Source organism: Diadema setosum, chromosome 6, assembly GCF_964275005.1.
Source record: "Diadema setosum chromosome 6, eeDiaSeto1, whole genome shotgun sequence".
NCBI lineage: Eukaryota > Metazoa > Echinodermata > Echinoidea > Diadematoida > Diadematidae > Diadema > Diadema setosum.
The window spans coordinates 5,715,121-5,728,193 of NC_092690.1; the positions used below are offsets into that span (position 1 = coordinate 5,715,121).

At 39.2% G+C, this 13,073-nt stretch overlaps 1 protein-coding gene across 1 annotated transcript; it reads left to right on the forward strand.

The window, feature by feature from the left end:
* Window positions 1–521: 521 nt before the first annotated feature.
* Window positions 522–3,513, forward strand: LOC140230189 (uncharacterized). The gene is made up of 2 exons (XM_072310372.1): window positions 522–2,668; window positions 3,042–3,513. Exons 1-2 carry the CDS (start codon window positions 522–524, stop codon window positions 3,511–3,513), a joined length of 2,619 nt encoding a protein of 872 aa, XP_072166473.1.
* The last annotated feature ends 9,560 nt before the right edge of the window (window positions 3,514–13,073 follow it).

The window sequence follows — 13,073 nt, forward strand, 5'->3', positions numbered from 1 at the left end:
GGGCATAGTAAACGGAACGCACGTGGACGTACTACGTGACAGCGGCTGTTCGACAGCGGTAGTGCGCACGGAATTGGTGAGAGCGGATCAGATGACCGGATCGCAACGGACATGCATCCTGATCGACGGCTCCGAGAAGCAGTTCCCAGTCGCCACAGTCATGATCGATTCTCCCTTCTTCGTTGGTGAGTTAGAAGTACTGTGCATGAATAACCCTGTGTATGATGTTATTCTGGGTAATGTTGCAGGTGTTCGGGAGCCTAACGACCCGGATAGCAGCTGGCAGGCGGATAGTGGGCTAGCCGTGGAGACTAGGGCGCAGCGCAGGGAGGCAGCCAAACCTCAACGAGCGATGAAAGTGCCGCGGCAGGCCGACATCGCAACAGCTGATGAGTTTCGACATGAGCAGAGCAACGATGAATCGTTGGAGCGGAGAGTAGTGAGGTGAAGACGAGCCGAAATGGGAATCAGTCACGCTTCATTGCGAAAAAGGGCTTGCTGTATCGCGAGTTCAAAGCAGGATGCGGCGAGCGGCAGGAAGTCTCGAACCAACTGGTGGTTCCTCGCAAATATCGACGTCAGATTCTGAGTCTAGCACACGAGTCGATACTCGGAGGCCATCTCGGCGCACACAAGACAACGGAGCGGATTTTGCAAACTTCTGGCCCGGCATTGGAGCAGACACAGTCAGGTACTGCAGATCCTGCGATGTGTGTCAGCGTTCTTTGCAGAAAGGGAAGGTGAGCAAAGTCCCCCTCGGAACCATGCCTTTGATAGACGAACCATTTCATCGCGTGGCAGTAGACCTTGTGGGTCCGATCGTGCCAGTGACGTCTCGCGGGAACAGATACATACTGACACTCATGGACTACGCCACTCGTTATCCTGAAGCAGTACCCCTTAGAAACATCGACACCACATCAGTCGCGGAAGCATTGTTCACAATTTTCTCACGAGTTGGCTTCCCGCATGAGATGTTAACGGATCGCGGAACGCAGTTCATGTCTGCCGTAATGAAGGAGGTGAGTAGACTGATGTCCATCCGCCACATCACCACCACTCCGTACCACCCGGCCTGTAATGGCCTAGTGGAAAAGTTCAACGGGACCATGAAACAGATGTTGAAGAAAATGTGCGAAGAGCGTCCCCAGGATTGGGATCGGTACATTGACGCGTTGTTGTTTGCTTACAGAGAGGCTCCGCAGGCGAGTACGGGATTTGCGCCGTTTGAACTCCTGTACGGACGAGCCGTACGCGGACCTCTGATGATCGTTAAGGAGATATGGACCGACGACAACGCAGAGCCAGAAACGAAATCAACATATCAGTACGTCATGGATCTCAGAGAGAAACTGGAGGACACATGCAAATTGGTGCATGAACATCTGAGACAGTCCCATGACAGGTACAGAGAGCAGTACAACAGGAAGGCGAGACCCAGGTCATTCAAAGTCGGAGATGAGGTACTATTGCTGCTACCAACCGACCACAACAAGCTCTTAATGCATTGGAAGGGCCCCTTTAAGGTAGTAGGCAAGATTGGAAAGCTCGACTACCGGATCGACCTCGGGACGAGGACGACGACGTTTCATGCCAACCTGCTCAAGCAGTATCATCGCCGCCACGACGAGGATGCAGCAGGACTGGTAAGCCACGACGTCGCTGGCGTATCCGTCATCGAGGAAGACGAGAAAGACGAGGACGTCGACGACCTCGGCCCCGACCCCACGTCGAATGAGCACCTCATCCAGACGCCAAACGGCCTATACCAATTCCGAACCATGCCGTTCGGGTTGATAAACGCCCCGGCCAGTTTTAGCCGAATCATGCGACAGCTTCTTCGAGGGATGGAGTGCGTGCACAATTTCATTGACGACATCTTAGTGCACACCACCACATGGGAGAAACACCTGGAGGTTCTGCGAGAGCTTTTCAAGCGTCTCCGCCACGCAGGCCTGAAGGCAAAACCGTCGAAGTGTTTGCTCGGGCAAGAGAGCCTCGAGTTTCTTGGACATCAACTCGGCAGAGGCAAGATCCAGCCGCGGACCGAGAAGGTAGAGGCCATCAAGCAGGCAGAACGACCGCGAACCAAGCGGCAACTCCGCTCATTCCTCGGCCTAGCGAACTATTACAGAAAGTTTGTGCCGAACTTCGCGGCCCTCGCGGTACCCCTCACCGATCTGACTCGGAAGGGGGAACCAAACCAGGTGAGATGGGGGGAAGCGCAAGAAAATGCGTTCAAGTGTCTAAAGGGGAGGATTGCAAATGCGCCCATTTTGCACCTCCCAGACGTCGATCGCACCTTCTTCCTCCGAACTGACGCTTCGGAGAACGGAATCGGTGCTGTGCTACTTCAGGAATTTGACGGCGAAAAGTTCCCAGTAGCGTTTGCTAGCAAGAAGTTGCTCGATCGAGAGCGAAGATACTCGACGATTGAAAGAGAGTGTCTTGCTGTCATATGGGCAGTGCAGAAGTTCGAGTCCTATCTCTACGGCAAGGAGTTCGTCCTCGAAGTCGACCACGAGCCCCTCCTTGCTATGCGTCGAGGGAAGCTCGCCAACGGACGAGTGATGAGGTGGGCTCTCGCTCTGCAGCCGTTCCGTTATCGGATCGAAGCTATCAAGGGAAAGGAGAACGTTGGAGCCGACTACATGAGTCGCATCCAGCAGTAGCACTGATCAGTAAGGAGTCAGGTAAACAGTGGCAAGGATGAAAAGGTGTAACAGAGAAATGTCCAAACCAGCGTTTTTCTGTTTATACACAGAGTACGTAGGATGATAATGTCACACGGGCAATTTAATTTCACCAAAATATTCTCTGAAAAAGGGGGTAAATTGTCAAAATGAATCTGACATTGGTGATAGAGTATGTTTTGTTTTGGTGTCAATAGAGGGAGCTGGTGAGATGTAGACAAATATTTTGGAATAATAATTTAAATACGATTTGAATAGTATGTGACAGGAATGTATGGTTAGGGTGCGGGTGTGAAGTGAGTGAGCAGTGAGAGTGAACAGTTGCATTTGAGGCTTGCTGGCGAGAAGGTGCGCAGACGGGTTGACAAGCCAAGAACAGGGCCTGAGCATCATTGCATCTAATTCGGCTGCGTCGCTTGGTGCATTCCCCGTAGACACCGCTGGCCGTCACTCAATAAAAGGAAAAGGGACCGAGAAGCTCCGTCCGTATCCAGGCACTGAGTATCCGGACTTGTCCGAGGACGTATCCGGAGGCGGATACCGCCCAGTCTTTGAGTCGTCGAGTAATCCCACGCCCAGCTGTGAACAGAAACAGGCAGACACACGCGAACCGGACAACACCCACGCCACTCGACCGTGTGTATCCGGCCACGCCGTGCTGCCACGCCCGTATACACTTCACGCCGCGACGGACTGCAGGAACAGGCGTCAGCCATCTCGCGTGAACCGCGTATCCGACGCCAGGATCCGGCTTCGCCTGAGCAACACTGTACAGTCATCGCGCGGTTATCGACCACGTGAAAGTGCCTTTGATATGTAGGGACTTTATTCATAGGGGGGTTTTCATACGTAGAAATGCATGTGCTCATAAAGGGGCTTAGTAGAAATGAGGATACCATAAAACAGTTTATTTATATACATATAGTTTTTTTGTCTTGCATTTTTCTTCCCGAAAACATTTTTTTTTTCCTTGACTTTGTATTGATATTCGGGAGACAGCATCCCACCGTGCACCGACGTTGTTTAAATAAAAGAGTCGGATGACCCAATTCATTTGAAACGATAATTCACTGTGTTCATTTTATTATTGCGGTCGTCTTCCGAGAAACCCTTTGACACCGTGCATCACAAAACGAACAAAAAGTCGCACACACTGATTTTATGCTAAAGTTTGAAATCATAAAACTGGTAGGAAAGTGTGTTTTTTAGCAGTTTATCTCGAACATTTTTTGGTAAAATAGTGTGATTAGGTGTGTCTTTAGAGTCCCCTTTTCGTTTTGTAAAAAACTTGTACACGCTCTTCACTTTCAACTCTAATAACTTTTGAAAGGATAATGCTCCTGCTTTGAAAGTTGGCATTAATTATGGAAAGAATGTGTTAATAAGACATGCTCAATTTCAGTTTAATCTGATAATCTCTTCATTGTCGTTACTTCGGTGGTTTACATCCTGTTTTTTGTCCCATTCATCGCACAGCCAGCACGTCTTGGTAAAGATTAAGCGCTTGCATAGACACTGCACTTGAGAGCCTCTTTTCTCAGTTCACACTTTTACTGAGTGTGTGCTTTCTTTCCAATATTGAGATAGGTTATGAGAGTACATTTGATTTGAGTTATATATCATTTTACATCTTAAATTCTGCTCTCTCAGAATATGCTCTTAACTAAAATTTCCTGTCTGGCGACTTTCTGTTTGTTTTGTGATGCAGGGTCACATATATCAAAATGTTGGCAATAAGATTTTATGAAAAGTCACCAAATGTCAGTGGTTAAAATTGGACAAAGGGCGAAAAGCGGCAAATGAAAAATCTGCCTTAACATTCCCTTGGGCTTTATAGGGTTAAGGGGTATTTTTGTATGTGTTAATTCGATTGAATAATCAATGATTTTCCAATTGTGTTTTTGTATGATTACAATTCACCTATTGGTACATTATATATGACTATATTTATATCAATTTTGTGTTGGATAAAATGTGAATGGTATTGGAAAATTGTTAGTTATGTTGTATATAATTTGTGACAAATGCAGAAATAAATCAAATCAAATCAAAATAGAAATTGAAATCGGACGTGCGTAATACTCATGAGAGAGTATGGTTTTAATACGGGCGCAGGTCTGCATGGACATTGGTCTTTCAAGCTTCAACAGTTGGCTGCCGCCCCGTCTACTGCAGGAGCACGGTCAGGCTCGGCGGGCTAGCTTGGAGCGGAATTCACACTTCAGCCGTGGCATACATCCATCTGAGGATAAACTACCCCGTGCCTACTGCTGTGAGAATCAAGCAATAATCGGAATGTGCGCAGAAGACCTTAACATAATACATTATGATACGTAGTTCTGCGAGAACTTCGTTTTATTACCATCCTGCGATTACTATGTTAGACCGCGTTGAATGCGTGCCTTTCAAGACTTTCACAAATTTTAAAGGTGCTTTATTTGTTAGGAGTGATTAAATGACGATTAACCAAAGAAGTTTGAGTTCCAACCGCCTATAATCAATCAAACAGTCTTTACCCTAAAAAGACTGGGCTATTTTGATGCCTCGCAGGACTTTTTTTTTTGGGGGGGGGGGGAGGGGGCTCATTACCCCCCCCCCCCCATCTTGGCCGTTGACCGCATGATCGCAAGGAAAATTGGCACGCGCGTCACCCTCAAAGCATTCTACAAAACTGAATTAATGAGTAATTGTTCGCAATCATTCAAATTTATTTTTGATAGATCCTTAATTATGCTCATTTATGAATGAAGTGAAACAAAATTGGCTGTAAGTCTATAATAAAAGGTACAAAACTGTTAATTTTTGGTCTAGGTACTCTTTGCAGGATTGTTATTGAATGTCCATCAAAAAATGGCGATATCAAAATTTTTCTCATGTATTTTAATGTTGTAAAAATGTCTTAATTATTTCATTCTTTTCGACTTTTGGTTTTTTATTGTTTTTTTCGATAGAAATCATGGGCGACATTATTCCAATCATAAACAACATGGAATTAGTTGATTTTGATCAGTAAAAGTAAAAATGATGAAAAATTTATGAATTTTGGTCAGAAACAGACTTTGCATTGGATTTGTACATAAAATCACGTTTTTGAGCAATTTCTGGTCTGACATACACTTACAAAATATTGCGTAACTTCAGAACCGCGCACCCGGACGTCGCGAATTTGGTCTCAAAGGTTGCGCAAGACTCATAAAAAAAAAGTCATGAAACGTCGCGGCGGGAGATTTTAATGTTACAGATTTATCGTCAAAAATATTGAGGGAGAATTAACCCCCCCCCCCGTCTTCTTAGGGTTACGCTTTCTGGAGATGCACACAAGAATTCCACAGCTGCATTCTTGCCTTTTATCTTACGTTTGATGCTGCTATCTTTTTTTAACAAATCTGAATTTTCATTTTGACCTCCAGTATAATGCCTGGTATATTTACGTGCTTATTCGTAAAATGGAAGGTAATGACCCTAATGACAAGACACATGAAACAAAAGTTACTCCCGTTAAAAAAAAAATAGCAAAAGTGTAAAAGTGTTTGAAATTGTAGCCACTTTTTGTTTGAAAAACGATTGTATCGCTTTCCCGATTGAAGTTCGCATATTAAGCACTCATGCCACAATCTACACGTAAACTAATCATTCTATATAAGTTGATATGTCAGATTAGTGTCCGGACATTTCTATAGTAGCATATGTTGGACTTTGTTTCATAAATCTTTGTGCAGTTTGTGGTTGATTTTGATACATCTAATTGAAGGGTTGTATTCCTCAAACCGTTGTCTATAAACTAATAATTCGTTTGCATGTAAAGTAGGCTTTCGTTTACAATCTTATGCAAGCTTATACCATCATTGTAGTTGTTTCAGATACAACTATCAGTGAAACGAAATAAAATGAAGTGAGCTCAAAACTGTATGTAGTCCTTGTCCTTAATTACAGCTCTTTCTTATTTCTTCTGAAAACAACCTAGGAAGGCTTTTGTATAAAAGGTCTAGAAAAATTACAATGTCAAAACTTAGAAGATATCCAAAATCTGAAAAATAGAACGAATTTCATTCGAAAAAGGCGAATTTTAATTTCAAGAAGTTACTTAATTGCTCGTAATTTTTCACCAAATAACTCCACTAATCTATCAACAATAAACCAAAACTTCCACATGAAAATTGCCGATTGTAAAATCTAATCTAATCTAAAAGCAAATTAATTTTAGATGCATGTATGTATATATATATATATATATATATATATATGATATATATATATACACTGTATACATTATATATATATATATATATATATATATAGAGAGAGAGAGAGAGAGAGAGAGAGAGAGCGTCGAGTAAAATTTGAATATTCAAAGATTAGAATATTCAAAGATTCATTGCTATATATACACTACCCTGACGAAGGCCCGAGTCGGGTTGACAATTTTGTGAATGAAAACCTTCTTGTTGGATCTACAGATGGCGTATTTGAGACTCATTCTTCTTATAATTATAATTATATATATATTATATATATATATATAAGTAAGGTTAGGCATTGTATATAAGATCACTTGTGCTGATTGCCATGATTGTTTAACGTTACATCGAGAAACCAGCAGAACCTTGAACGAGAGACTCAAGGAACACAAAAGGGCACTGAGACTAATAAAACAATCCATCACACTCGGCGATAGCTGAGCACTCTTACAACACAGGACACAACATTGAATGGGATGAGGCGCGTATCATTGACTTTGAAAGCAACTGGTTGAAAAGAAAAACAAAGGAAGCACTTTGGATCAGAAGGGTCAATCCAGCTCTCAACAGAGACTCGGGCTATACCCTTTCACCAATCTATGGTCCAGTGATTAATAAAGACAGGCAACGGCAGCAAGACAACACTCCACTGCATATAAGGCTTGAGAAAGTCCTCAGGAGAGGACGGAAGCTTGCCCTCTAGAATTCAAGGTTGGTTGAAGCTCAGTCTTTTAATTATTCATCATCCACAGCCGATGAAAGTTTTTAGTATGATATACATAATATGCACATATCGTCTTAATTATATTCACATATTGAGAGAAAGAGATACAAGGAGAGACTTGAGACATTTACAGGTTTCTGTATAACTCAAGGCAATAAAACATTGCAGAAGCTATGGGGGGGGGTATTATTTCTCAGTGCGTTGAGAACGGAATAGCATAAATGACATAAACATGCTGCATTCCTATATTCCTCTGCATTGGATATCTTTGTTCAAGGGAAAAACAAACCTTAACAAATTCTACATTTCCAAGAACAATTAGCATCTCAACAGTCTGATAGTGTCTCCTGATCTTTAGAATCACAATTCAGAATGAAAAATCATCGATATGATTGTTGATATGTGAATATGAACAATGAATAGAAGGTCAATGCATCAGAAAGCGTTGTGGCTTCAGACACTTTTTATAAACAGATGAATGCCTGTTAGTGGAAAATTAATTCAAGTAGGATTTAAACACTCCTGATTATACTGATAGTTAGATGGATATTGTGATTGATGTGTCGGCCAGTAGATTACAAGTTTGTTTCTTCATTTCTTCGTAGAGCCAATACGTGAAATCTCAACATATCATAATATATATATATATATATATATATATATATATATATATATATATATATATATATATTTAAGAATTGTTTGTGCTTAATAGTTATTCTGTCAGTCATGGTGAAATCAGCACCTATTTACTTAAGCAGATTATAGGTAGTATTTTGTCTCCCTTAGTCCATATCTTTAATCTATCTCTTTCTTCTGGTTTTCCAAGTTCCTTCAAAATTGCTAAAGTAATACCGATTTATAAAAAAGATGATCCCACGTGTGTAACTAATTACCGTCCCATTTCTATTCTCTCTAGTTTCTCCAAATTACTCGAGAGAATTGAGTATAATAGGTTGTATGGATTTTTGTGTCAGAATGATTTCTTCAATCCTGATCAATTCGGTTTCCGAACCAATCATTCTACTGATCACGCGCTAATGCAGTTATTTGATAGAGTATCGAGTGCCTTGGCAGATCGCAAACATGTAAGTGGTATAGTTATGGATCTGAGCAAGGCATTCGATACTCTTGACCACAAAATATTATTATATAAGCTACGACATTACGCGGTTCGGGGTACTGCACTTACATGGTTTGAAAACTATTTGTTATGTAGAAAACAATTTGTTTTCTTTGATTCAGTATAGGCCCTACTCTAATACACTACCTGTAACATGTGGAGTTCCCCAGGGTTCGATCTTAGGGCCGTTATTGTTTTTGATTTACATTAATGATATTTCAAACGCATCATCTATGTTACAGTATATATTATTTGCCGATGATACAAATGTGTTTTACTCACATGCTGACCTAAACCACCTAGTTGCCACTTTGAACAATGAATTACCGAAATAATCTACATGGTTTAAAAGTAATATACTGACACTTAATTTAAGCAAAACTAATTTCATTCATTTTAAATGTAAAAAAGCTGATCTACCAGAATATGAATTGTATATTGATGGTATATCACTTGAAAGGAAAATGTTTAATAAATTTCTTGGTGTGTATATAAATGAAAACCTAAAATGGGATGATCATGTAAAACACATCATTTTGCCTATATCCCGAAACGTTGGCCTGTTAACTAAGCTTCAGTATTTTTTACCAACTCGTGTATTGTTTACCCTGTATAATGCCTTAATCTTACCATATATATCGTATTGCAACATTATCTGGGCAACCCACAAATGTAACACAGACCGTATACTTCTCCTACAGAAAAAAGCAATACGAGTGTGCAGTCGAGCACGCTCTCGAGATCACACCGACCCATTGTTTTTCCAGCTTAAATCCCTTAAGATAAATGATATAAATTTTCTCCAAAAAGCTGTATTTATGTTTTGTCTCAAGTCAAACCTCTTGCCTCCAATATTTAACATAATATTTCGATCAAATTCAGAGATTCACTCTTATCCAACCAGACAATCCACAAATTTACATTTATTTAACCCCAAAACCGCACTCGCGCATCATTCTATCAGACACTCCGGCCCTGACACTTGGAATTCCCTTCCCATTGAAATTAAAAACATGACCACTATGTATTCATTTAAGAAGACTGTAAAACTTAACCTCCTTAAGCAGTATTCCCCAGGATAACATTTTCATTCCTTTATTGTATTATAATCAAATGCATATGAATATGTACGTGATACATAATGCATGGATGTGTGCATACATATATCGATTTATTTATCTATCCATATTATGAATATGAGTATGTATATGTATGTATAGGATAGGTACATCAAGTATATTATATGACCATGTATGTGTACGATGTGCCTTACCATTACTGCGTACATAAAACAAGCACGATATACTTTATTCAATGTCAGACAACAATATGTATAAGATATTTTGTATTCACACATTATTATTTTCATAGTGCATATTCGGTCATTACTCCGGCAAAGGCAACTGAACGTGTTAACTTTAATATCATTATCATATTGTATTTATTATCATTACTATTATTGCAAAGTAGTTGGAGTGGTACCCATACACTCTGTAACTTTCCCTATTCCCCCTACCCTTCCCTATTTCTCTTTTTCTCTATTCCCTATTCTATTCAGAGTAGGTAAGCATATAGTCTCCATACCGTCAAGCCTCGGCTTATTTTGGAGACCCTTCTGTTTAAGTTCCATAAGCTAGTATGTTTGTATTTGTCTTGTATAATTGTACTAAAAACTATGTGTCGATATACTGTTTGTCATAAATGACATGTACATGATATCTGATGTAACCGAATTAAGCAGAAATAAATCAAATCAAATTAAATCAAATATATATATATATATATATTTATATAGTACGTATATGATATACAATATGTGTGTGTGTGCGTGTGTGTGTGAGTTTGTATGTTTGTGTGTGGTTGAGGAGATACAAATCAATTAGATGCGTGATACTCTTCTTGTTTGTTCTTATCCATCTCCCATTCCTTCTGTCTCTCTCCATTTCTAACTTTCTTCTCTCACTATTATCGGAGCATTTGCCAAACACTAATAGAGAAAGAAACCAAAGTCTGAGCAACGTTGTAGACCATAGCCGTATTTATTGTTTTTTAATAGTTGTATTGATTGTATAGGCCATGCCAATACATTTCTTTTGGGGAAAATAAAAAGTGATAGTTGCAGCTGCTGCATTAAAATCTGCATGACATTCGCTTGGTCGTTGAATGTTTCCTTGCTCTTTACGAGAGTGACTCGGGTCAGGGGTAATTGAAGGGGTCTTTACGGTGTTCCGGTTTAGATGCCGTCTCCTCCGTCAGCTCCTGAAATGAATAACAATGACAATAAATGATAATATGATATTTGAAATACTTTACGACGTATTGGTTTCGCTTCGGTTCTGTTTTTTTTTTCTATTCATTTATTTTAATTCTGATTTAATTTTTCCACTCTTTCAAATGAAAATCATACATGATGGTACATTTACAGTGTGCTTTGAAGAAAAGCGTACATAATAAATTCACAACATAGCAATCACAACCATCTTCAAGGTATTTTAAGAATATAGTTGCATGAAAGAATCAGCAATATAACTATATTTCCAATTGTATAGAGAAAAAAATGCAGGAGTCTGCCATGTTAAACAGGTGATAAATATTGATTGCAGCCTCATATTACATCGCTGAGTTAACAAGACCTTGTGTCTCAAACTTGGTGAAAATGATCTTTTTTAAAAGGATTTCAGATAATCAGTTAAGTGATGTCCTGTCCAAATCCTAGCTGTCTTACACAAAAATAAAGCCAACACGGCATGTAAAAATAAGGGAAGTCAGTCCCATTCGATAAAGTGCTTTGACTACTATTTTTTTTTTCTTTGATTTGCTTTCCTGAACATTTGACATCTTGTGGATTCGAGGTCTTGTCATCCCAATGACGAAAAGCCTACCGTATAGATACTCACAAAGGAATATGCACATATATGAGTACTTTGCCATTGAGCCTTGAATTGTATAGAAACTATTCAAGTTCACTAAAGTGAAAATGCTAAGGGCAAAGGACTCAATGCAACTTGTCAAGCCCATGTAACAGTCTATCTGTTCTTCTGAAGAATCAATCTTTACAAGCGGTTCAATACTGTCTTAACACGCTTGCTTTTAAGTAGGTTCCATAATATTTCTTTTAACATTTGTACATCCTTAGATTAAAATTTTCATGAATTGACCAAGTTCTTTATGTTTCCTATAATATGTGGCATATTCATTATCATTGTTTACTTTGATTGTTATATTTGATGTATTTTTCTTTGAGAGAATTGAAATTACATTGAAATTTAAATTCAAATTGAAAGGCAAACAAGACATGGACGTCTAGAGATACAAATGTAAGCACACACACATAGGCACACACACACACAATCAAACAGACAAGCAGGCAAACAAAATCAACTCACCTGAACAGAAGGCTAACCTGCATCCTCTCAGCAAAGCACGCCTTCAGATGAATCACTGCACGCTGCGAACAAAGTGGGAGAAAAATAACCAGAAAATGTATTAAACGCAGGAACAAAAAATATCTACATACCTTTATATGCACAACTGGGTTGATTCATCTTATTTACTTTATTTATTTAACATTTTTTTTTCATTCATAAAGTATACATATTTGATTAAAACCGAACGACATTCGACAAAACCTTGAAGTCAAGTTTACCTTTGGGAGCAGTGATTTCAATTTTTTTCATAATATTACATTTGATGCATATGTGTAGGCCTGTTATAACACAAAACATCCTACCATATTCAATTTTCCAATAAACCCTTGAATATAAGGAGATGTCAGTGTTTTTCTAAATAAACCGTAACTTTAGACGATTTAGTCTGCAATAATTTATATCATAACTTTTGCTTACATTTTATGTACATGTAACAACACTTAATTCATCAACTTAATTCATTAACTTAATTCAACATTGATTCAATTTAATTCAATTCAATCATAGTTTATTTCCAATCAACGAAATCAAAACATAGTACAAAGTATACATGTCATGAAATGATATTATTCAAACATTTGCAGAAGATTCATGTAGTATACAAGATAAGTTATATAACAACAACAACAATTACTAGGAAAATGCCTATATACTTCATGGGCATGCGGAAAATGAATTCGATTATGAAAAGTAGTGATCCACTAAAAAGCAAAGCTTGTGGGACGTGGATCGCTAGATAATTAATGAGTAAACAATGTATTATTCAAAATTCTTTATAAGTATTATATCTAATATAGATTATATTAAGTCATCTGGAGAGATATACATATAGTTATTTCAATAATACGCAGGTCGGGAATAAAATAA